Here is a 27690-nt window from a genome sequence, read left to right on the forward strand (position 1 = left end):
AATGCCAAGCATAAAACACACAGTCAACAAAGAATACAACCCTCCTCTTCATATGTGTAGACTGGGGATGATGATTATGGTACCTACCTAGGGCTGTAGTGAGGGGCTTACATGAGTTATATTGCAAATTGCAATGCACTGTGCTAAGTGTTACCTATCATCATTGCTATCAGTATCGTTCTAGCTGTTATCATTACTATATAGATACTAAGGTTTCACTACTGGTGAAACTGTCTTCTGAGAAACTATGTATTTCTGGTAATTCTCTTGGTAATTTTAAAGACAATTAGAGATCTTAAATTTCAAAGTTTCAACAGCTTATATTAGTACATCAGCCAGAGGCATCCAGTGAACATTTATTTAGTGCACTATATAAATCGGGATATTATTTCAATGAAAGTCCCATGTTAAACATGAGACAGAGATAATCAACTGCAATTAAACATGTTTATTGAGTATCATAAATCTTCCTCAGTGCATGCTTACTAAGAATTTTAGCTACAGTTTTAGAGAAATTTTGCTTTGGATCCCCTTGAAGTGAGGGCATGAAGAATGCACTCTTCAGATGAACTTTGCACGTGGACGGGAACACCTGAACAGATAGATGGTCTGAAAGAGTCTACAGTTCAGCTCAAGAAACCTGCCACCCAGAAAACCCACAGTCCACTGGGTCCAGGCACAGCAGCTAAGAAAGGATGAGAAACATCTGCTGACAATTACTCATGTGGAAAATTGCCTCGAGATGTTTGAGTCTTTAACAAAACCTTAAAATCACAAACCTTCCTTAGTCCCCCGGGATCCACACTCTGAGAATGCTTTCCTGGGATTCCAACAAGTTTTAAAACTCACAAATTCTCTGAGGTGATAATCACAACACTTGATGATCATTACCGCTGAAAGCATTATGCTATTTAGGGGGAAGGCAGTTTATCTCTACCAAATTCTGCCCTAGCTTTAAAAAAGTGCAATTTATATAATCTAATATTTTTACCTGGTGTGGAGAAGAAAATCTCTTTTCATATGTCAGCCTGCTTCCTTCTAAGGAAAAACGGAAACCTTTCCTTCTAATGCTGTCTTCAGATTCAGATTTGCGGACTCCATCTTCCTTCTCTTCTTCTCCAGACTGTTCTTTCTGTTTCTTTTTCTTTCTTCTGTTTTTCAGCTCTTTTTCACTCTTAGAGCTCAATTTTGATGCTACCGAAGAACTCTCTGAAAACACTCCTATCCCACCAGCACCACTGAAGTCTTTTGATTCAGCAGATGCTGCTGCAGCAGCTGCCTACAAGGGCCCAAAGTAAATGGTAGTTGCATATACACTTTGAGAAACTGTCCACGTTACTGCTTAATTTATCTTTAGTATCACAAGTATGAGCTTGGAAAACAATGCTTCATTCTGGCATATATTTTGGAAAACAATACGTTGTCGTTAGACCAATTAAAGAATTAAAATCAACAGATATATGGAAGATGATACATGAGACCTGGATGAAAACCTTCAAGCTCTGGCCTTATACTATGCTTTCTAATTATCTAATAATATGAACAAAACATTTAAATACCTTAATAATTTTTCTCTGATTTAAAAAGTATCTTAATAAGGAAAGAATTTAAGAATTAAAGGTTTCCTATTTTAACTTGATCCATCACAATTCCACTCGGCAATGACTTTTTGTACCAGTCTAAATTATTGAATTTTATTCAGTAGAGTATTTTTTATTTTAATAAACCTTTTCCCCCTCTTTGACTTAAATTGAGAATTTTATTAAGAAATGCACAAGAAAAACATTTTACAGATTATATATAAGGGAATCGCAGATCACGGCATCTGAATGGATTTGCAAATTACAATAGTACAGTTTTTGGAAAGATATAGTATTCAATTTTGTTGTTGCTGCCCCTGTATGTTTCATTTATCTGACCTTTATTACATATTCAGGATACTCAGTGGTAAAAGAGAACTGTCCTTGAGATCCAAGAAAAGCCAAAAAATAGGCAATTTGATGAGTTAATGTCATTAAGTCAAGTAAATAAATTAAAGAAATATTCGCCTTATTATGAAACCTCATCAAGTATAAATTAAAGGACTTACAGTGTAGGAGGCAGAGAATGTAGTGATTTATTATGTTCACACATCTGTGTCTTTCTTATGCAACCCACAAACTTGCATTTAAACACTCTTCAAGTAGAAAATAAATATTAAATAAGTCTTTGTCTTTCCAGACTCGAGGAAATAATCTTCTCAGTTCAACCCTGCTTTTCTGACCTTTCTCCCCCCTAGTGACACTCATGAAGAAGCAACTATAACTGAATTTCTCTTCCCCAGAAAATTAAGAAAATATTTCGATTGAGGGCATGTTGGTCTAGTTTGTGAGCTTCAGTAAATGAAGGGTCACAAAGGAGAAAAAAATAGTAATAAAGCAATTATAAATCTCCATGCTGTGATGTCATTAGTATTGACAGTAATTATCAACATAAAAATAATAATTTCCTAAAAACTAAACAGAATCTTAACACTTACAAACACCTATGACCTCTTTTAAATGTCAGTTTAACCACTGCTGATTTTGAATACTAAATGCCACTAACCTCACCAGTGTGGTCAGAGAACTGAGATAAACAAACACAAAAGAGCTCTATGTTTGCTAACTATACCTGAGCTTCTTCTTGTTGCTTTTTTAACTGTTCAAGCATCTGCTGAAATTCAGCTTCTTTCTGTTCAGCCTCTTCGAGTGTTGCCTGATTCTGTTCCTCATAGGCCATGGCCACCACAGCCAGGATTAAATTTATAAGGTAGAATGAGCCCAAGAAAATGACCAGCACAAAAAATATCATGTATGTTTTTCCAGCAGCACGTAGTGTCTGTAAAATGGAAGAGATATTTTATTAAATTTTATGTAGACTGTTACAAGCTCATACTCTAAGTTATAAAGTATTTTACAGCAATTCTCTTGATTTCAATATTTCATGCTTCCCAGAAGAATCATATTATCTGTTCTCACCAGTTGATAAAGGTTTTCCCAGAAGTCTTGAGTCATTAGACGAAATAAGGACAGGAAAGCCCAACTGAAGGTGTCAAAACTTGTGTAGCCATAGTTGGGGTTTCTACCAGCCTTCACGCAGATGTATCCTTCTGGACACTGGCTAAAATTAGGTTAAAGCAAAAGAAGAAGTCAGTAACTGCAAGTCTGCTGGCTAGCTTTCTGGTTTTTACAGATGCCAATACCTATTTTATCTGACACTAGGGAAAGCAGATTTCTCTTATCTTACCCAGCACTATGTGGACTGATTTATATAATAACAGAATCTATTAAGTCTATTTATGAACTCCCCTGTGATTCATAATTGTCATTATTATATTTATCATGTCTCCATATAAAAGCAGTAATATCATAATTAATACCTTTGGGAACTTGTGGGCACGAACAGAAAAATAAATTTAAAGGGAAAAAATTGATTTTTACTGAAGATAACTAGAAGCAGAAGCATGTGTGTGATTGTGGTAGTAGAAAAGAGGGGTGAAAAAAGGATGGGAGAGGGCACACTGAGAGGAGGAAATAACTCTGCCTGGTGAAGGTGTCCTATGACCTTGATGATCAAGCTGACCTGGCCTCAGTCTTGTGCCTGACACTTCCACGCTACCTGATCCAGGGCAGGTTTCCTAACCCTGCTAAACTTCCGGCACTTCATATGTAAGAAAGGGCTAGTAACAGAACCTGTCTTGCAAAGGTACAAGCATTGAATAAGAAATTGTATGTAAAACATTTAGTACAGTACAGACAAGGAATTAAAATCAGTCTCTTTTACTTATCACTGGGATCTAAAGAGAAAGGCAGTACAATCTTTACCATATGAGTCAAATGAAAAGCCTATTACCATAGGGAATTTTGTTACAGGTATTAGTTACTAATGTCCACCATATCATCTTCCATAGAAAGAACACTAGAAGTCTATGATTCTAAAATCTTGCCAAATAGGAAGAGGAAACTATTTCTCTGAATTTTCCTAGGCTTTAGCTCCATGTTCAATACTTCTTAATAACAAATGTTCACATGATATCAATCGTTATAATTAAAAGCACATATTGAGTGCTGTAATAGCTATAAATGTAATCCATTTAATTCTCACAGCCACCCTATTAAACCCCTTTATCGCATGAGGAAACTACAAGGCAAAGAAAGGTGACATTATATAGTGGAGTCAGTATTCAATGGAATCCATGCAAACTCTCCAGTCAATAGTCTTAACTGCTTTGCTAACATATGCTAGATATACACTCACCATGCTTCAGATATTGACAATTTCTTCAGAGATAGTACATTTTAAGCCATGGAGATCACATCAGCATATGTAAAATATCACACTTACAAATGTACACACTTATGAATTCTATTAACTTAAGCTTCTTATATATATATGTACGTACTACTTTTCTTTTTTCCATTAAACTAATTTAGAAGATCAGCTGTGACCTAGTATGGAAAAATAATTGCCACATATGAGTGTGTGAAGAAAGTGTGAATCCACACTTATCTCAGCTATTTTGAGAGTTAGTGTGAAGTGGAATTTATGGAGGGCTTTGAATGTGGAGGGAGTGGGGCCACGTGGGTGGGAGGTGGCAGGTCATTAAGGCCGATGGAGCAGTGTGGACTGAAACTCAATACGAAACATCAACTTACCCTGCATCTGAGCTGTTGCCACAAAGCAGAGCATCATTTTGCCCTTCCAAAAAATAAAAGTGACCTATTTAAAGAGTGAGGAACAGAAAGAATTATTTAAAAACCCTCAAAACACTTCAGCCATTGTGTCTAGATAATAGAGCTTACAATTTTTTCAACCATAATGGAATGGATAAAATAATAAATTCGTATATGGTTAAATGAAAATATAATTGAATACTACACAAATATCAAAATTTAACATTTTTAATTAAACAAATATTTAGAAAATCTCTTTTAAAGAGTGTCTATGGCCATGCTACCCTGAATAAGCCCGATCCCATCTGATTTCGGAAGCTAAGCAGGGTTGAGCCTGGTCAGTACTTGGATGGGAGACCACCTAGGAAGACCAGGTGCTGTCGGCGTAAAAAATAAAGAAATAAGTAATTGTAAGCTGACAAGGTCCTTGGAATCTGTGAGGCCAACCAAAGGTTGCCTCACCTAAAAATAACTAACTAACTAAATAAATAAATAAATAGATAGATAAATAAAAACAAAAAAAGTGAGAGAAAGAGAAGCCTTGTTGCTTTTATGTAAATAAAATTTTACTTTTTTAAACACTTTTTGCTTGGACTTCAAACAGATTCAGACTTTTTTTTTTTTTCCTACCAACTTTGACTTAATTTCCTGTGAAAAGTTGGCTTAGGTGTTTGCTCTTTCTATGATGCTGTAAATAAGTGTTTTCTTTCGGGTTTTGGCTTGATTACTATCTTTCAAATAAACAAAATAAATTGTTTCTTTGGAGATATATATTTTCCAAGTTATATATCTAGTTTCTAGTCTTACATATAACTTTAATAAGTTGCAAAGATGATCTCAAGAAACAGATGTATACATAAACATACATATTTATATATTTACTAACACGCACACATTAAAAAAATACATACATATCCCCCACAAAAAATTATTATGGTTGTTTTAGGAATACTTAAAGCTTATATTCAAGGAAAACCCTAATATATTATGCAGGGAAATCCAGGTCATAGTTTTGCAGAAAGTTTTAGATCTTTACCCTACAACATATATCAAAAAATAATTCTATATTTTCAAAGATTAAAGATTTAAAGACACATCCATTAATATGATATAAAACATGTATAGGGTTTTTTAATATAATATATAGGTGGCTGCTTTATAGGTAGAATATTTCGGTGAATATTTTTATTATCTTTAAATAAAAAAATTATAAACTAAAATATAGAAAAAATAAAAGGAATTCAATAACTCGATTGCCTAAAAATCAAAATCACTTAGGCATCAAAACTAAGAAATGAGATGAAAAACAAGCTGGAGAATATATTTGCTAAAAAACACAAAATGTTATATACTTGATAAATTAAAAAGTTCATATGAATTCCTTAAAACATACTATCACCTGATAGAATAATGGCTAAAAATGTTGAATATATAATTCACATTACATAAAATATATAACTTGCTAATGATATTAATAAACATATCTTTAAAATTCTACTGCCTATGGGTGGTGAACACACAATGCAATATATATATATATGCCTTGCTGTTGAATTGTATACCTGAAATTTCCTGAATTTTGTTAACCAATGTCATTATAAAAAAAAAAAGATTAAAAAAATTCTACTGCTATAATAATTAGGAAGAAGAGGATATACTTTTCCTTCTACCAAAAGATTTTAAAATATGGTAATATTAATGAGTGGTATGATCCTCTGGAGAGCAAATTGACTCTATTTCCATAGTCTTAATCTCTTAACTGAAAAAAATATTCTATTAATAAAAATCCATCTAAAGGAAGCGATTAGAAATAGAGAAAAGATTTATGTGCAAAGATTGTCATTGTGCTGTTATTATAACATAATTAAATGGAAAACCCCATAAATCATGGAATCATTTGTTTTATTTACTCATTTATCCAATGAATCCTAATCTCCTCGTTATAAATCTTAAGAATACCAATTCTTAAAATATTAATGTAATATTTTATATGGTTCTAAAAACCATGAAGGATACCTCAGAATTAGTGTCCTTGTGGAGTACTGATAATCAAGGGATCAATGGAAGTTGGCAAGGTAATTGTACACGGAGAGGAAAGGACTTGAACATCCAAATAACAGAGGGGCTGGTTTCAGTGGTAAGAAATTATATTGAAGTATGTGGCATCATAAGTTTATTCTGATGTCCATTCCTTAAATAAAATCCAACTATACTGACAAACAAATCTAAAACAATGACTGACACCAAAGGGATAAGTTGGAACAAGAATATTATGGAGGTAGGTTTTGAGTTTATACTTTCCCATGATCAATGAGCAAATGGCTGGAGTGGGGTTGCTTAACTTATTGATGAGCACACGAATTCAGATTTTATCTTGGTGAATGAATTCTCTATTTCCAGATACATCATATGCACTCAATACATATACTGAGTCAACCAAACAGAACCAAATTATTTTTCCCCAGTCTTCTTAACAATACATTTCAGCATAATATACTGAATAGTTCAAACTATTGATTTACTTAATATGATTAAAAATTCTTGATCAGTGCCTACCAAATAAGTATAAATATTTTGTTTATACAGCATAATATAGTATTGCTTTCAACACTGCTTTAGGAAAAGATAACATTTTCAAATGGTAACTTTTATCACGTTGATTGACAGATAAGGAAAAAGGAGTAAGATATCATTTGATTTTTGTATTACATGTATTGATTTTATCTTAAATTGGTCTACGTCATTTGGCTCACATCAAAATTGAGACAATATCCATATATGTATTTTTCATATTTAAAGGACTAAATAACTTAATGGTTAAAAGAATGTATCTTACTTTTATCTTCAATATAGTCATCCCAGTTAAACATGCTCATTGTCCTATTGAAAGTGGTACCATTGCCATCCAATGAGTTATTAAAGAAGGAAGTGATGTTTATTTCAAAGGAAGAATTATCTGGGGGCCATTGCAAACATTTATTCCGCAGGTTGCCCATAAACAGCTGTAGTCCTATTAGTGCAAACACACTCAGACAGAACACAGTCAAGATCATGACATCTGAGAGCTTCTTCACAGACTGAATTAGGGCTCCCACAATGGTCTTCAGGCCTACAAATAAAATCAGAGGGAGAAATTCAAATACACTGTTTAACAGCTACTTTACCAACAAAAACATCATGAGCTTGTCCTGGAAAATAAAGATGTCATGCAGACGGCCAACAATATTAGTTTAATGTGTGTGATTGAATAATATTTTCATGAAAAGCCTGCTAGCTGGTGAAAATGAATGAAAGCGGAACTTGTATGTTCATTAGAAAACTGAATGGAAATGAACCAAAGTGTATTTCCAAACATTCCTTAGAGCAAAAAAAAAGATTTTATTATTCATGCTTAAACATCAACCTTGTGTAAATATTTTGCTTTTATTTGCAGATGTCTTACTCCTTAACCTCTTATTGATTTTAAAAAAAAATCTATATGAATAGAGTACTAAGAATTCTTTTAAGTCACTGAATTACGAGGTTATATATTTGCAAATTCTGCAAGCTTGAGTATGAATTAAAAAAGGAAGACATCTGAAAACTGAGCCCCATGCAACACTCATGCTATTCCTTGCTTTTTCATTTATCTGCAGGTAAGAAAACTGCCAGTTTTTGACCTAAATGGTCAATTTTGCGTCAGTTTGAATGCCTCATAGTTTAACTTTTATGCAGAAAGCTTGATGTTATAGGATGCAGACCATGTATGTAGCCTGTTACTGCAAATGCCTCATGCAAAAACTTGTTAAACTCAAAGGCTGATTTAGAAGTTTTAAAGAAAGCAACTAGTAAAAGCAAAGAATCAAATCCATCCAAAATATGATGTACCGATTCTTGCTTTTTTATATTTTATTTGCAATAGGTGACAAGCAATAAGGCTTATGCACAAAAGCTGTGATTGTAGCACCAAAGCAGCTAAACTCAGCCTCGGTGTTTAACCTAGCTCTCACCTGGAATGACTGAAATTGTTTTCAATGCTCGGAGAACTCTGAATGTTCTCAACGCTGAGACATTGCCCAGGTCCACAAACTCTGTCACATATCTGTAATAAGGAGTTCACACACAAACACAATGACAAAACACAAGAAACAGTTGGAGATATAAGGGGCCTACCACCTTATACCAGTTTCTTCTTACCTGGAATTACAGAAATAGTTTTCAAAGCTCTCAATACTCTGAAAGTTCGAAGAGCTGAAACATTGCCTAGGTTTACAAATTCTGTTACATACCTGTAGAATTAAATCAGAGTTATTCAGAATTTAGGGAAATCTAAGTCTACATTGGTCTTTCATCAAGACCTTTTCAACTTCAATGAGTGCTGCCATCAGATTTCCCAATTAAGAGAAAAATGGCATTGTCATCAGTCATAATCTCTGTTACTTAGGAAAACATTTTATTACTTTACAGCCCTAATTGAAAACAAAGCCATATAATTTATATGATAGTTCCTAATTTCTCTAAAGTACATAATTTGATTGGATGAAAAATATTCTAAATTCTTATGATAACTATGAAAAATGCTTGATCTGTCAAGGGAAGCCACCAAGGAGAAATATAGTGTAGGCTCCCACCAATGATTTACTCTTCCAGGATGAAAATGTATTAAGATACTTACGCAAAAGTAATGACTGTGAAATCCAACCAATTCCATGGATCCCGTAGAAATGTGAAATCTTCTAAACAAAAGCCCCTTGCAAGTATTTTTATAAGTGATTCAAAAGTATAAATTCCTGTAAAAGTGTACCTGAGAAAAAACAGCCATGCCCACATTTAAAGATCTAGTCATTTACATGTACATATCTTAAAAGAGACTTAAACAACAAATAAAAATTAGAGGCTTCCATATGGATCTGTATCTATCTCCCTATAATGTAGAGCTTAGGTAGGATTTAAGGAAGATAGAAACATTACATTTTAAAAGTCATTCATTGACTGTAACTAAATGAGTATTGTATTTACTACATTAATTAATTTGAAGGCCCAAATAATATGGTTCTATATGAAGATATTATCTATAATACACTGCTTTTGGTCTGATGTAAACAAATAGGTATTAATCCAAAACATTAATGAAAAGTGAAAGGTGAAAGCCATGAGAAAGGAATATGCAAACAAGGTATAATTTTTATCATTGGATAATCACTGATGATCTCCCTAAGAGTCTGAGACTCACAAGGAAGATAAAGGGCTAAAAATATTGGCAGTCAAACCACTGCAATAATTTGAGCCACTGAATGAGACACTGTAAGCTTTATCCTAGAGGAAGTTAGTGGTTGAAATGAACTTGAATCACTGGCTAACTTGTCTGGTTTGGAATAGCTAGTATGATTTGTTAAAGAAACTGATGAAATCTCAAGATATTAAATACACAATTTGAAATAAAAAGGGATGATAATATTGAAAGATATTTTAAATTTTCTACTTACTCCACATTCTTTGTCCAATCTGGAGGGTTACTCATGGTCATAAACACACAGTTGGTAAGAATAGTGCACATAATGAGCACATTGAATAAAGTAGAATATCGTCAAGGAAGACAAAGAACAATGGAAAATCTCACTTCCAAGTATTGCCATGCCTTTCACCACCGTGAAATTTAGAACTTTTATGCCCTTATAATTTTATTATTATTGAGTTTATTATTTCCATTTCTGTCACTCAACAACCCCATTTCTAGGCCATGTCAGGCCAAGTCATCAACTACTTAGAGGATACTTAGGTGCTTCTTAGTAATTAAAAAGATGAAATGCAAAGCAAGGAGTTCATTAGTAAATAATTTATCAGTTTAAGTTTTTTTAATGACAGACTCAGCTCAACAACTGTTCATCATGTATGTAAACCCTGACAAAAATTCAGCAAGAGAAATTTATTTAAAAAAAAATTCAACAAGAGAATTCAAGTGATTTATTAAATGCATTATACCTCTATTTGAAGGGTTGCCCTGGTTGAATATCTTTAATAAGATTCTAAGTGGGGTATATGATATACTGTAATTGCTCATAAAATTCCAAATAGTAAGAGAAAATGGCTGGTGTTTAGTGTTGGCATTTCTTAGGTTTGTAACTGTGGCCAAATTACTTAATTTCCCTGGCTTTGCTTCACTTCACTATAAAAGTATTTTAAAAAGAAACTATTTACAGGATTTCTGTGAGAATCAAATTAGTTAAAATATGTTAAAGCTCCTACACTTACTGTGCCTGATACATAGTAGATGTCAAATAAATTGCTTTCTTAACTTCCTGAATCATAGAGGATATTGCTTATAACAAACGTCTAGTTTGTTTCACTGTACCCCATTTTGCTTTTGTAGACATAGTCAATGCCCTTCACTTTTCTTTATATTGAAAAACAACAACAAAATTCTCTAAGAAAATATTTGGTAATCAGATAATGAAATGATTTCTTTTCATATTTAATAAAAAGCAGAAAGATTCAGTTGTAATTATGTAAAACAACAACCTTTATCAACGTAAATTTAGATACAATTATAATTATCCCAGAGAATGAATAGATGCTATTCATAACCCTTCTCCCTAGTTTTATTATAAATTTTCACATTACTTGCACATAACAAAATATCACTGTGATTTTAAGTGCAGTAAAACAGGACAGTGAGTAGCCAATGTAACATTAAACTATAAAGAAAGTTTCTTTGCACCTACAACTGGATTTAGTCAAAGCAGTAACTGATTTTTCATTTTTACTAGTAGCGATATAAGGCACATGCTTAATTCTCAGCTGTTCAAATGCATCCACATGAAAATGATCATATGCGAATAATGTGAATCAGCCACGTGAGGGCACTGCAACCTAGAGAACACAGAACAACACCATTTCAAAAAAGAAACATATTTTTCCTTTATTGCTAAAAAAACAAAAAATAAGAAAATTAAAGATGATTTGCTATTAGCATATAAAACTAGAGGATCACAAAGGTGATCTGTTGTCCTGCTAGCCCCTACTGGAGAAAATAACTCCCCTTGGCAGATCGACACCATTTAAATGCCTGGTTCCCAGTCTCAACACAGTCCTGTACTTCTCCTCTTAGCTCCGTCCCTTACTCTCTGCAAAGTACAGCTAAGTACTTCTCCACTTAGCTCCGTCCCTTACTCTTTACAAAGACGATTTCAAATATTCTCCACTCTACTCCAACTTCTAACCTTCTTTTTCCTTCCCTCCTATCTCAAGTAGATGATAACCTTTTATCTTTCTTTACTGAAAGTAGAGATAGCATCAGTTGGCTGTACCTCTACTTCCCACCCCCAAATTGACAAGCCTCCCTGAATTGAAACCTATCCTTTCCTCCTTCCTGTTTCAATGGGGAAGAATTCAATTCCTACACCCATGCTCTGGACACCTTCTACTTTTCCAGAATACTTTGTAAATCTCTTATCTCTTCCTTCTCTCACCTTTAACATCTCCCACTTTCTTGGCCTCATCCTATCAACATAAACTTGCTTTGGGCTGTCCTATCTTGGGATGGAGGAGAGGAGACTACTTTCCTGCAACCCACAGTGCTCTTTAACTATTTACAACCCTAACTTTTTCCATTTCGCAGCCAAACTTCTTGAAAGAGATGTTTACCTTTTTCTCAAGTATTTTATCACATTCTCAACCTACTACCTTTTCTTTCTGAAGACAATAAACTTTCCACATTTTGTCACTAAAAATAAAAGGACAATTTTGAATTCTTATTTGACTTACTCTCTCATCAGTATTTGACAAACATGAATCTTCCCCTTTCATTATGTTCTTTGCCCCTTGCTTCATAAGGTCCCAGTCCTCCATTTCTTCAGCAATTTCTGAAATGAATTCTTTTTTGAAAAGAAGGACCTGGGATATCTCAGCCATTTCTCCAGTCTCCTGCTATACTCATCTTGGTAGAGCAGAGCTCATCAACATAGTTTCATGCACCATTTTTGTATCCGCCAGTTTCAAATATTTCTGTCTAGGTTAGATCTCCACACACCCTACTGTCCACATGACATCTGCACTTATGTGTCTCATTGGTACTGCTTCAAAATCATTTGAAACATCTTGAGTTCTAAAACTGAATTAAAAATCTTTTCATCTTACCAATCTGCCTGCGCCCCTCTCTCCCCCCAAAATTGCTCCTTTCAAATCTTTGTATCTTATAAAATGCCATGTGATCTAGGCAGGAACATAGAAGCAATCTTAGATTTTCCTCTTTCCCTAAACCTCCACATACAACTAAGCACCAAATATTGTCAGTTCCACCTTCTATTTCTGGATTCTGTCAACATTTTTTTTCGCATAACTACATCATTACATGGTCCAGGTGTCCATCAAGTCTAACCTACGATATTGCAGTTTCCTCCAAACTGTTTTTTTCTGAATCCATGTTTGGTTCTTTTCAATCTATTCTGCACACTGTGCCAAAATAGCCTTTGTAAACGTAATTCAGATCATTGTAATCGCTTCCCACTATTGTGAGGATGATGATCAAATGTCTTAGCATAATATAAATTATTGTTCTGACCCCAGTCTACTTCTCTAGTTTTGTATTATTTAGTCTTCATTGCACTCTCCACTATTCCATGTTATTGTAATTGTTTTAGATCTAACGAAATATGTTTGTTCTCAAATTAGGGTTTTTGCAAATGTCACCTCTTTTCCTTGGAAATGCTTTCTACTTCACCCTAGCCAATTCATACTTATTTAGTACTCAGATTAAAAGTTATTTCTAGTAGAAACTTATTCACAATAGCACCTGACCTGTTTATATATATCAGTTATATACTCTTATAGCACCTTATATTATCCTTCCATTGACTACTTTTCATGTTGATCTTTTCTCCTAGACTGTCAACTTCATGAAGGCAGAGACCATGTCTGTACTGTTCACCATTACATCCTTGCCATTTCACAGTGTCAGTTAACTACTGAATGAAATCAATTTGCAACTCATTTCTGACTAAATGAATATTTTTCCTTTTTAATGATTTTTCATGATGTAGTTATTGATATGGGACAAAAATACAGCATGAAATCTGTCTTCACATATATTGAGTACACAAGTTTCAATCTTTTTTTTTTTTTTTAGAAAAAGGATAAATGTAAGGTGTAACTTAATAGTCTCATGAGATTTATGTCACATAATGGTCTAAACCATGGCTTTATGAGTAAAATGTTTACTCTTTATAACAGTAGAATTTAATTATATACAATGAAGTAAAAGATATATTTCAACGTTAATAAACAATAGAAATATTATTGTTCAGTAAGCCACAATTAATAAAGCATTATGCTCCCACATTACATAACTATCACTTTAATAATAACAAATACATGTAAGTTAAAGATCCTCAAACACTCAAAAAGGAAAGCAAATAAAACTATTTTGCCTTTAAAACAAAATACAAGATAATTAGAGTTGGGTTTTTATGCTTTTAATAGATATCTCTAAATAGAAAATTTCAAAATTAACTTTTAAAAATCACTGTGGATTTATTCTATCAGTCACATACTTTTAAAATTCTTGGAATCTGGTGAGTGACTAAAATAGTAGGGTTTCAGATAATCATAACAAATATGCAAATATGAAAATAAAAGGTAGATAAGGATTTTGTATTGGTGATACTATACAGTGAAAAAGTATAGAAACTCTACATCAAGCCAGATTTCAGGGGGCTAGAACCAGTAACCAAATGTATAAATCCTATATTATTTTCTAAATACATAGGCCAAGACATCAACTAAAGTACACTTTTCAAAAGAACAATGTATCCCAGATAATATTTCCTCAAGAGCTTTGGTATATAAAATAATACAGAAGCAGACTAACTTTGTAGAATATCAGGGAAAAAGTGATCTTTCTAATCTATTAATTTAATAAATTGTGTTAATCTTTTGATATTAACCTGTCAGTTGGCAAATCTAAAATGTTTTCTGTGTGTATATGAGGAGAGATTTCTTAAAGTTCATATTGAAAATGGTTTATGTAGCCTTTGCCATGGAACCTAGGTAGAGTAGTAGCATGCCCACCCCTACATTCTTGTATGTTGGATGAAGCAGCATGGGCTTCAAAACAGTGAATCGTGGATCACATGCATCCTTTACTAACCACGCAGGCTTTACCAAGTTCTTTAATAGTCTGACATTCAGCTTTCTTATATAAATGTAGATAATAGTACTAATACTTCTCTTAGAGGATACAATTATTTTATTAATATTAATCATTTGTTTATTGAATATAAAATGTAGAGTATTTGTCATTTTTTAGGAAGGGAAAGACTGTGCTTCTGTTCAGAGACTTTGTAATGACATAATATTCAGAGACATTCCAAGGGAATTTTGAACTTAAAAACATATATATAAACTCAAGGTAGAGAGTTTTGTTAGAGGTTTTTTGAACAAAAATATGGAGAATTCAAAGCACAATAAGGTAGGTCTCTTTCTACACATTCGTATATATTTCTGAGCCAGCAGAAATATTGACTAAATGTCACATATACACTGTTAACTCATCATTCTGTTATTAAAAATCTCCTATGTGATAATATGTGATAATGTTTGAGCATTGAAAATAGGGGAAGTGAAAATTATATGTTGTTCTCCCTCCTCTCCTACAGACCTATGCAGTTCTTTGCATGGGAAACCTTGATGTTTTTAATTTCTACATAGATACATATAATTTTGGGATGAGCTAACAAGCTCACTTCTTATGTAATGAATAGTAAATTAGAGCCACTGAAAATAACCTTTGAGATATTTAGAGATAGAGATGTTGGTAATGCCCCAACTACATTGTACCTGAGGGTTTAGAAATTGGTTTTCTTCTGTTAGATGGAAAAAGCAAAGCGCACTGGGCTAGTAATCAGAAGACCTGGCCTGAAGTGTCAGCTCTGTCACCGATGTAAAATGTGCCCTAGGAACTCAATTAATTCGTGCAAAGCGAGAAAACTGGAAGTAAGAAAGCTGAGAATGACTACATTGTGTTTGGTCACTTATAGCTCCAAACTCTGGTGCAATATAAACATTTTGTTTGCAAAGTCAGGATTCGAGAGAGTAGTGATTTGTACAGAATTCTTTGTGGAATTCCTTAAGCAGTATGAGAGTTTTACTTTGTTAATCTTGCAGCAGTTGCTGCTATAATTGTAGCTACTACTACCAACAATAACTGTCAGAACTACCATTTGTCAAGTATCTACTAAGTGCTAGTCATTGTACTAGGGACTTCTCATACATTTTATTATTATTGGTGTATATATTATGACTACAATTGCATAGATGGAGAAACTGAGATTCAAAACAGTTGGAGTGACTTTGTCCAAGGTCATATAGCTAATAAATAAATCTTAGAGGTGGAGTTTGAACCAGGTTTTCTGATACCAAAAGCTCTTTTTCATTTTCTTCCCCTTTATGAATATAAGCAATTCTGAATTAGTTGTGTGATTTGGAATGTCTTTGTCATGATTTTAAATATCATCCATATACTGACTTCTCTCAACGTTGTATTTCCAGGAGTACCCTTTCCTGAACTCCTTAAGTCCCCCACTGATGTCTAATAGGCATCTCAAAAATAACATGTTCAAATACAAACTCTGGATTTTACCCACCATAGTGCGCCACCTAAGGCCATCCCAAGCTCAGTCAACAGCAACTACACTTTTCTTTCTTGACCAGACTACATACTTGGACTCATCTTTAGGCTCTGCTCATTCTCTCATACCCTACATCCAATTGCTGAGCAAATTCTGTCAGCCCTTCTGCAAAATACATCTAATTGTGATGACATTTTGCCACCCCATTGTTTCTTTCATTGTCCAAATCACCAGCATCCCTTTTCTTCATAATGGCAGTAGACCCCCAAACTACCTTTTTGCTGCCACACTCTAATCCCATGTAGTCTATCATCCATGAAGCAGCCAGAGTGATCTTTGTAACATCTGAGTCAGGTCATGATATTCTTCTGCTGAAAGCCCTTCGGTCATCTCTCCCCATCTCATTTGGAGTAAATTTGGTATCCTCACCGTGGCCTACAACTTTAGCCCCTGACCTCCACTCTCACTGACCTTATCTTCTCCTAGGCCCTGCCTTTCCCACTCTACTGCAGGCGCAGTGGGCTCTTGTTGATTCTTAAATGCACTGGTTTCACCTCTATCTTCATACTTTGCCCTCATATTTGCTATTTACCTTACGCCTACTTTCTCCCTAAATTTCCATGTCTCACTCCTTCACTTCCTTCAGATCTTTGTTCAAATGGTGTCTTTTCAGAGAGAACTTCCCTGACCGTATGATCTAAAACAGCATCTTGCCGCTCTTCTCTTTTTACACGACTTTATTTTTTCTTAATAGGACTTATTGCTAGTTGACATCTGATTTATTTTTATTATCATTCTCCTCAAAAATACACACATACACGTAACTATGGGAGCAGGGACTTTGTTTTGTTCGATGTTGTATCCCAATGCCTAGAAGAACATCTACCACATAGTAGGTACTCAATAAATATTTGCAAATCAACAGATGAATGAGTGATGAAAGCAAAATAAAAAAAGACTGTATATTAAGTTATAATCATAAAAACTGACATGAAACACTTAAAACTTGGAATTTTAGGAATATAAATTAATTTTAACTTGTTTACTATATAAAAGTATAACCATATTTTATTTAACTATGAAACAAGATACTAGGCACATCAAAAGCATTTTCAGTTTTCAAAATATACCCTGACAAAAATATGGAAAGCATAAATATAACTTGTTACTCTGCCAAAATCAAGAAACAAAGCTAATTTGATATTCGATAGTTTCTAATGAAGATAACAGATCTTTACAAAAAAAGTCAGGATTTTTGTTGGAGATAGAGGTATCGGTGTACGTTTAAAATGCCAATTTCTTTATTGTGAATGGACATTTTCTGGTTTATTAACTAATGATAACAAATACACAGTGACTATTAACTAATGATAACAAATACACGGTCACTGTGCTCAAGTCCACTGTGACTATCTCTAAGCATTTTTAACTTAATGGCAAAAGGCACTATGCTTGACGTTAGAAAACAAGGATTTGAGCCTACGGTTTGCATTGTGAGAAATAAAAGACAAAATTATTGGGAAAATCTCTTGGAAACTGTAGAGTATTATACATACCAAAGTTTACTAGAATCTCTAATGAAGTGTGCCACTATCACCAAAAGACTGAAGAATTTATCTCTCTTAGACTATTAGCCCGTCTGCCTTTTTTTCCCCTTATATTTCTACTCTTAGGTGAGATATACGAAATATATATATATATATTTTAATTTTGGCAATTAAGATTTTTAAAAATTTACTTTTTCTAGGGAGATTTCTAGAAATAAATTGTGGCTATGAGCCATTAGTAAGCTTCTAGGAGAGTCAATTGTTTGGCAAATCTTAAAAGATCTACGCGGCTGCCTCAGCATTTCAACTTGCATCACTGCAGACCTCCTCACAACTTTGCCCCGTGGAGGTTTTCTTTCTTTCTTCTGGGAAGCAAGTTCAAACCTTCAAATTCAAGTTGTATCTTGATTCCTAGAGAGCCCCCACCGTAAACTTTGTCCTCAATGCTCAGATTCTCTGATCAGGACTTCTAAAACTGCCCTCGTCCACTATCACTTTCCAGAGGGTCCTAGATTAAAATTCATGGGCTCTCTAATCTCCTAGTATTTTTCTGGAGTGGAGATGAGAGCTTTCACAACATTTTCAAAGATCTCTACTACACAAAATTTTTAAAACAAGAAGCTACGTTTTCCTTTAATAGTGGGCTTTCTTAATTCCATCTCATCAATCAGATTCAGGACAAAATAGATTTTTCTGACCTATTCAAACCTTCCATTTTGTCACTTGTTTTGCATATGATCCTTTAATCTCTAATTCATTAGTCACTTATTTATTCAACACATACTCTCCCAGTGTCTACTCTGAACCGAGTGTTGAACGAAGTCTGAGTTTTCACATAATTACATGTAAAAATAATGTTTATATAACGGGTATACAATTATTTTAAAATATAATAAATAATTTATAGAAAGATTTATTCAGTGTACAGATTCTAAATACTTGAAATATAATAATAAACCATAATTTATCATTCAGGAGACCCAAATCTAAATCTCAACTCTGTCATTCATTCCTAATGCTAACTCAAAGACATTTTTTTCTCCCTGTACAACTGAGTTCTCTTACTTGAAAAACAAAGGTAAGAAAATACATTGCTTTAGACAATTCAGAAGAAATTATTAAATCTTAAAACACAAAACAAATATCAAATTAAAATATGTTGATGTCTATGTAAAACTTCTGGGGAGGGGGAGGAGAACAAACTAGAGGTTAGAAAGAGACTGAATTCCAGAATGCCATGCTTCTGAAGACATCTTACCACAATGCTAGGCAAGTCTGGGGTCACGATTTACAGCCCCTCCACTCAGAACTGAACCGAGTTCCATGGTACCAAGCTTATTTCCATCTCCTGAATTCCGTACCTAATCTAATTCAAATATTTTCTAGGCCTGCTAAGGGCAGTGAGCTTTTATACTGCGAGCCTTAAAGCCAGGCTCTGGGCTAACCATGTTGTGAAATCCCAGGCAAAGACTATTTTAAAGAAGAAACATTAAAAGTTGTCCTATCTGAGGCTTTGCTTAAATTTCAGTTTCTCCTTCAGGAATCTTCCCTCTGGTCCCCGAAGCATATCAGTTGTCATCGCAAGGCTTCTGTGTTCTTCCCGTAAATGCCCCTGCCTGGCACAGCCCCCGTCTGCCAAACCTTTGCTTCCCTGTTTTTTTCCAGGGCTGGCTGTCAGCCATTCAGACCACTGTCCCTTGCCTGTAATAAAACTTATCATTCACAACTACTCTATGTAACTTTCAAGAGTAAGTAAAATTACAAGCCACCAAGGTGCCATCAATCCCATTTCCAAGGAGTAGCTACTTCAATAAGGAAAATGAAGAATAGAATAAGGATGTAATGGGTAGGCAGACATTAAGCCTTTGGAGGGAGAGAGGTAATTGTATCAGGATCTGTGACTTGGATAGAACCTAGAACAAGTGACCAAAAAAAAAAAAAAAAAAATGGAAGGAAGGAAGGAAGGAAGGAAGGAAGGAAGGAAGGAAGGAAGGAAGGAAGGAAGGAAGGGAGGGAAAATAGAAAATCAATGAGAATACTGTTGGGAAAATAATTTGGAGAAATATTTAAAAGGCTAGTGTGTACAGTCACACACTGTAAACATTTACTAATTCAAAGCTTTCAAATGCTGAAATGAGAAACAGAAAGTAAAATTCAGACCGAAAAGAAATAAAATTGTGTATTTTCAAAATGTAAAGCAGTAAATTAGCTAATAAAGTTTACCCATTACATAACATTGTAAAGTTTAAAAAGAAGAAATAAGTAGCGAGTCAGGGAGAAGAGAAATACTTAGAAGATGGAGAAAAGTGGTTCACTTACCTATGATCCTATTTGCAAGATGCTAACTGTTGAGTAAGTGGGAAAAAAAAGTAAAGTGTACATAACACTGGCAACCAACCACATATATTTTTTTAATTCCCAGCTCAATAATTCAGTCAAAGAGCAAAACCATGTTAAGCGACTATATGAAAAAAAAAGGATATGAATGTACCAAAATCTTAATAGCTAATTTTCTAATAGGGTTGAAGGGAGTTAAGATGTACAGGGCAGAGGTGGCACTGAATCGAGAGATTGCTTTCCCTTTATTCAATACTATAAATGTCTGAAAAAGAAAACATAACACATAAAACAAAATTTAGAATATACATCAAGTATATTTTAAGACAAAGGTGAGACCACTATTTAGAAAGATAGCCTTATAAAAAAATGTAGTAATATACTAATTACCAACATATGACATGGTGATAGGTGCTTTTTCTTTCTGAGGACTATAAATTCTCCTAAATTTGGTAAGTGACTTGAGGATGTAAAGAAGAAAATAATGAAAATTTGAAGTCAATGCCATAGAAATTCTTAGCATCTTTATCAAGTTTTGATATCAGCATTTTAAAACTATTTGTAATTCATAAAAAGCATAAAAACAAGGTTTTGATAATTTCTTCAGTTATCAAAGAAGAAACTTTTTTTTATCAGTTAGATAAAAAAAATTTTCACAAGAACTTCAGGGTTTTCCAAGATTGTGTTTGGGTCAAACTCTTTTTTGAGCACTGCAAGTCAACTGCTACTATTCATTCTGTGGAGAAACACAGAAAAGACAAAGTTTATGGTACGAAGGCATAAACCTATTGAAGATCGAAGTAACTTATATAGAGTTCAAGATCATAAAAATTCATTCATATATTTCTCTTGGAAATATAAAATATGCATATGGAAAATTCATTCCCTGTTTTCACTTTTTGCTTCACCACAATGTAAGGTGAGAGACTTCTGCCCTTCCTCAATTCCCCATTGCAAGATGCCTCTTCAGTTCTCTGCCTGTCCTGGGAATGTAGGTTCAAATGAGTGCTTCCGAAAGACTTCTAGGACAATGGGACCATTACATGGCCAGGCCCAGCCAGCATCCTAGGGCTATCTGAGATAGAGAGGAGGAAGGACAACATTCTTTACTAGACATCCCTGTGAATAGCCTGGAACCAACTAGGAAGGAGGGGAAATAAAGGCAACTTGACTAAGAACTCACTTTCTTATTGATATAGTACGGGTCCAGGTCCTCCAAGGGCTCTGACACCATCTCTGGAGGAATGTCTCCATAAATAAATGGAAGGGATTTTCCTGCTTCCAAGTCACTATTTGGCTTGGGGCCATTTTCATCATCCTCATCCTTGCGCTCTTGTTTGGGTCGCGTAGCTTTCTCTTCTGCAATGCGTTGTTCAATAGCAGCAAGGGATTCCCTGGTAAAGAAGCGGAAGCTGTCAGGTCCTGGCGGTACCAGCACTGACTGTGCCATCTTTTCATCCTGCTCCTTTAATCACTGTTTAGCTCCTTGCATAAGAAAGTGCTATGGAAACGAGAGAGAAAAAAAGAAAGCAATGGTCATTAGGATAAAAGGTTACTGTGACAATTACATGCTACTAAAATAAAATATATAAACCAAGCTATCTATAATAATATTTTACTAAGGAAGCTGTATTTGGCATCCAGGGAATTCTCACGCATGCATTCCTTTGCCTGCATGGAGATCTTTCATATTCAATATATGTCTATGAGGTAATCTCATCTCTCACTTCCAAAATGATTTAAGTGGAAATATCCAATTCAGAACTAGGAAATGGAGGATACTGGTTCATGCTTGCTATTTCACTTGTGTGAATATTTTGGCAGCCATCTTTTTTAACATCTTTTCTGAAAAAAATATCAGAGATCCAAAACAAGAGATGAATAATCACTCAAAATTGTAGAACCTGGGCTGTGCAAGGATCTCGCATATATCTCTCCATTTTTTTCTATGTTCCCTTTGGCCTACTTTTCCACTCTTAAGAGCTTATTCAATATCAACGCACCTGGGAAAAAGCTCTAGAAATTCTAAAATGCCAGGCTGTGGAGACATAGGTGGATATTGCTTGAAAACAAGGGAGCAGGAAGGAGCAGGGGATGCCCGGTTGCGTTTGGAACTGTTTGGAAGCTGCACAGGAAGGGATCCAGCTCCTGCCAAACTGGGCAGGAAGTCACCCACGTCAGAGGTCTGGTGCTTGGACCCCCTGGTTTAGCAACCTGCTGCCAGCTAGTGTAATTGCTTCTTAAATGACCAAATTTGCAGTTCCTTAGGAAATACGGTAGAGATAGCCCATTTTCTCAAATAGTGTCCATTTCATAAAATCTACATAGCAGCTCTGAACTTGAACAAAATAATAAGTTGAACATAGTTTATCTTTTAAGCAAACTCCTATTATATTGGCATTTGCAATAAATCCAGTTTTACTGTATTCTAATCATATTTTACTGGACTAACATGTGTAACTCAACAAAGCACACCAATCATTCCAAATGTTATCTCTGAATCAGTGGCAAGAGTTTCTACGCTTTTCGAAATAATACAACCAAAATCTTGACTCCGGAACGCCATCTGTATACAATCACTTATCAATTTTCCTTCTTTTAAAAATGTCAGTCCATTTTAACATCCACCCTACAAAAATGAGAATTGCCATTTAATTATATGAAGTGCATTTTCTAAGAGTAAAATTCATTAATATCTGGATCATTTCTATAGTATATGCCAGATCAAACAGTGTAATCTAAAATATAATAAGCTACTGTACCATCTCCACATTTTTTTGAAGTCGACTAGGTAGGACCTTTCAGCTACCAGCTAGCAGACTATCACAGTGCCTCCAAAACATCTCTCATTTTCCTCACCCAGCCCCAGAGACTCATGCCTGGCAACAGGCATGGCAGTTCCTTCTTTGCACACTCCAGGGAGGGAACTGTCATGCCTGGATGTTCTAATAGAAAAGACATGCTAAAACATGCAGCCAGCAGTTTCAAAATGAAAGTGGTCCTCTGCAGATTCCCCCAAGGATTCTACTGTAAAGGCAGAGAAGCATCACAGAGAATAAGCATAATAAGAATGTTAAAACATTACCCCTGCAGAATCTTTTACACCCAGGGTTTGGGATTGATAAACTGGCAACGAGAAGACTGCAGCTAAAATTCCATCATGCTTTTTTTCTTTTTTTCATTTTTTTTTTTTTTTTTTTTAATTCTCCTTCAAAGACCACACCTAACTTCCTGTAAAAGGATTCTGGTAACTGAAGTAAGAACAGGCATTTCCTGTGCGGGGACTACAAGATGGCATTCTTATAACTACCACTAGAGGGCGAGGGGACCGTGAAGAGAAACACAATGTATGCACTGAGGTATGTTAGAAGTAGCCTAAAGCTTTCAGAAATAGAGCTCTGATGTTCAGGCTTTTCTTAGAACAAAACATTAAGACTGCTGATTTCAATTATTAATTCTGTTAACCAATAATTCTTCTGTTCATGCTTTTTATTTGATAAACCAGAAGTTATTCAATCAATACAAATAATTCAAATTAAAAGTAAAAAGAAAGTAAATAATGAAGGGGTAAAAATAGAAACTCATAAAACAGCAATTATATTAATGAAAGTCTTACATACAGTGTAATTTAGTCTCAGCCCCAGAGTATCTGAAATCCAATAAAGTGCTTTGTTGATTCAACAGAGATGGCTTTTGTGTCATACAAGTTAACTTTCTCTAGACATAAAATAACCCTGATGAGACACCAATCTAATTTTTTCTCTGATTTGAGTAGCTGAAAAGCAACCAGAAGAAAATGGAAGACAGTGGAATGCTAAATGCCAGTCTTTCAACTAATAACACAGTTATTAATAACACAGTTATTAATAACACAGTTATAAGATTTGAGGGTTTACTATGTGTGAGTCACTGACTGGACTATTATGTGTGCATGTGCTGTATCATTTCATCCTCCCCACAATCTTGTTTGATAAATACTTTCATAGTCCTTATTTAAAAACTGAAGAAAGGAAGTACACCAAGATTAAGAAAAAGTCACCAAATATCCTACAAGTAGAATTCAAACTTAAGGTCTGACACCAAAAATCTCTTAACTTTATGCAGCCTTGAAACATCTGTTCATGCAACTAAAGCTTAAAATAAAAATTAAATGAAAATCAAACAGTGGCACCAATTATGATCAGAAATGGTCATAATTATTAAATTGATATATTTTGCATATTTTGTAGCTTCATCACTTTTATTAAAAATATTATTTGTTGGAAATGAGGAAGAAGACAATATAGTCAAAAACAAAATTTTAGTCGCTATAGCAAATCTCTTGCTTATGAGAAAAAGAATGATTCAAATTGGCTTAAGAGAGGAAAAAAAGGAAGGAAGGGAGGGGGAGAAAAAGAAGGAAGGAAGGAAGAAGAGAGTTCGTTGATTCAAGATTTACTGTCTATAGTGGCTTTAAGTTTTGGATGATTTGGAAGCTCAACTGATGTTACCAGCACCTGGTTATGCTGTATCCTTTCGCTCTGATTTCCATGGTGATAGTTTTTCTAGAGATTTGTTCCTTATTGTAGTAAAATGCTGTAGCAGCTTCAGCCTCCCAACCTCCCAGACTTAAATCCAATAGGAACAAGGATCCAGAAAAACTCTCATTGTATCTCACTGATTACAGTTGGGTCACATGTCCATCCCTGAAATAATCACTCTGTGGAAGGGGGAGGGGTATGCCATGCTATGTGCTTTAATGGCTTCCCCTAAGCCAAATGCCCCACCCTCAGAACTATGAGGAAATTTCACTTGAAATGTATGAGAAGTCAGGGTTGTGGTGATAGTATAGAAACATTCTTTAAAAGTAGAGTTGGGGTACTATTACTAGAATGGGGGGGCGGTGATGCTAGTCAATAAAAACAAACAAGTTTTTTGGGGTTTTTTTCCTAGTTTCACCATTTTCATTACAGATAAATATTCCATGTTTGGGACTTACAAACCAGACAAGATATTTAGAAGTTTCCTTCCCCAAAGGAAGTTGTCTTACTGCGTTTGAATACTTCTAAAAGCTCCATGGTTAGGATTAGCATTATCTTCATTTATCTAATGAATATATGAACGTTCTGGTCTTACTTTACAGATATGCTCAAAAATAAGCTAACTTGTTACACAAAAGATTCTAATTCAAAAAATAAACTAAGGAGTTCGACTTTTACAAAGTGATTTCCCAAGTATTTTGGGGGAAAATTAACCATAATAATAACACATAGTGCTTAATTTGGCAGGCACTATTTTAAGAACTGTAAAACCACTTAATTCTTAACAATCTGATGAAGTAAATACTGTGATCATCCCCATTTGAAACATGAGGAAAATGAGACACCAAAACATTAAATAATTTGCAATATGCATAAGTTCTCACAGCTGGAAGTAGGAGAATCAGAATTTGAACCCAGGCTGTCTAGCTACAGAATCCATCCATGTTCCTAACCATTATGCAATGCTTCTCAAGCCTTTTCCAGAATCACTCACTATCAGAAACATACCAAAATAATATATAAGTTGTAGAGTCACCCCTTTCTCTCTCATTGATCTTAGCCAGTGGATGTGTCTTAAAATATTTAAAAGGGTGAACATAAAATGTTTTGCCAAAACATAGAAGACATAAGATGAGCAACACTTGAATATTTTTTCCATCTCAAAAAGATGTTTATGCAATATAGGTTTGAAATAAGAATTATAGTCTCTTCTTTCTGATATCATAGGACAAGTTTTTCAGAAGTCATGCATATTAATTTTTTTCCCGTTTGTTTTGACCCTTGTTAACACTGTAATGATATTTTATTAGAATACTAAATAACAGATGTTACGTGGCTTTTAAACTTCATTCAGTTATACTACTTTTCAGATGGAAGATTTTGTATTACACCTTTTAAGGCCAGACACTATATTTGGAAAATCTATAAATAATGGGAAAGACAAACAATATTATTTTAAGTAGTTAGAAAAGAAAGAACATTAAGAATTAGATTTCTAAATTCTGCTGACATTTCTATGTTTCCCTTTCAGTCCCTTCTTTATTTTCTTCACTTATAAAATAGAAAAATTAATCTTCTAAATTAAAACATAAAAATTAAGCTATGTTATTACATATGATGACGTCCACAAAAATAGTTAAAGTTATATACAAGACAAGGCAATAACAAAACAAAGATAAGTAGTAGTAAAGAGTATATGACCACAAAAATTCACATTTATAATAATGAGTACTCTAAAGTTAAATTTATACTAAAAACAAATTATTTGCTTATTAAATCTCATAGGTAAGGAAATAATTATATAATAACTATATAATTAATGACAGTGGATAGGTGCTCAAAAAACTTAGAGGATTTTTGTCCCCAAGTTAAGAAAGCTGAGAAATAATAAGAAATGTCTTTTTCTGAAAGTGATCTTTTAATTCTATTTTACAAGTGTAATTTTCAGTTTTCTTCAGTACATTAGAGTAACACTGGAAATATAAACTAAGAAGATTTAAAATGTTATAAATAAAAGATTTATTTCTGGATTTTCCAGTTTCCTTAATCCATAGGTTTGAGACTATTTTCTCATGAACTTTTCTACTGTCACTGGGTTTTTGCATATCCTTTCCTCTTAAACCTTGACCCACTAGCTCATTTCTGTAGCTAACAATTTCCGTAAGAGAGAGAAATTTCTGAACAACTAGGCTTAGATGTTTTTGTATTATAGATTAGGAACAGAACACAATAGAAAATGTAGCCAAAGGCTCAGTATGTACCGTTCAGACAAACCGTCATTTTTCTTTAAATGCTAGGTTTAGTTACAACATAAAAAAACTTTATTTTCAGTATTTTGTATTCATATTATATTTGTTGAGCAATATTCTTATAAAAGTATAAGTATTCCTGTAATTTATTGTTATGTTTTTAAACACATTTTGTCTTTAACAGAAGTGCATGTCAATGTTCTCATGGCGATCCCTGAAAAATATTATTAAATGTACTCATAATCACTTTACACTCAACTTTCCTGGGAAAAAATACATTCTATATAATGAGATATGCCTGTATCTTTATAAAACATTTTTATTTTATTACAAGTAGACTAGCAACATGTTTCTACATCCTTAATTTTTAGATTTATTAAATGCATGTTAGTAGACATCCATGAACTACTTCAACCCCTTCTAATTGACTTATTGGCTGGAAAGCCACCTCTAATCTGATTACATATTCGTTTGATTTTGATAGATTGATTATACTAGAATCATGGAATTCCACTTCTGGATATTAATAGGTAAGGAAGGTTTCCAAAAGTATGCTCATCCCCATGATAGTGAGACATTTCCATTTGTTCCAAATGCCTAAATATTCCCAGCTTAGTTTTCTTCATTCCTTCTGTTTGATCGAGGACTTCTACTTAAAACCTTCCCCCTCAGCCACCACCGTCTTCTATTGGGGAGAAAAAGGCAGCCTCTAACCTCCTCAGTGGGGTATTAGACTGAAT

General features: G+C 34.1%; 1 protein-coding gene and 1 pseudogene across 2 annotated transcripts in view; one reads left to right on the plus strand and one right to left on the minus strand.

Annotated features, from left to right (window-relative positions):
- Positions 1-23557, minus strand: part of SCN2A (sodium voltage-gated channel alpha subunit 2) — an 85846-nt gene extending 62289 nt beyond the window's left edge. The window contains exons 1-11 of one of the 2 annotated variants that reach the window (XM_011358295.1): positions 23267-23557; positions 21365-21682; positions 20328-20446; positions 10160-10249; positions 9349-9477; positions 8684-8775; positions 7531-7803; positions 4677-4740; positions 3000-3141; positions 2653-2859; positions 992-1279 (exon numbers count right to left, since the gene is read on the minus strand). In XM_011358295.1, the coding sequence (XP_011356597.1) occupies positions 992-1279; positions 2653-2859; positions 3000-3141; positions 4677-4740; positions 7531-7803; positions 8684-8775; positions 9349-9477; positions 10160-10249; positions 20328-20446; positions 21365-21631 (1671 nt within the window). In that variant the 5' untranslated portion in view covers positions 21632-21682; positions 23267-23557. Of the gene's footprint in view, positions 1-991; positions 1280-2652; positions 2860-2999; positions 3142-4676; positions 4741-7530; positions 7804-8683; positions 8776-8870; positions 8963-9348; positions 9478-10159; positions 10250-20327; positions 20447-21364; positions 21683-23266 lie in introns of both variants that reach the window. The other variant, XM_011358304.2, reaches the window with a different exon arrangement.
- LOC111739962 lies at positions 4962-5080 on the plus strand (annotated as a pseudogene).
- Positions 23558-27690: the final 4133 nt, after the last annotated feature.

The sequence above is a fragment of the Pteropus vampyrus genome, unplaced genomic scaffold, assembly GCF_000151845.1.
Source record: "Pteropus vampyrus isolate Shadow unplaced genomic scaffold, Pvam_2.0 Scaffold2, whole genome shotgun sequence".
NCBI classification, from domain to species: domain Eukaryota; kingdom Metazoa; phylum Chordata; class Mammalia; order Chiroptera; family Pteropodidae; genus Pteropus; species Pteropus vampyrus.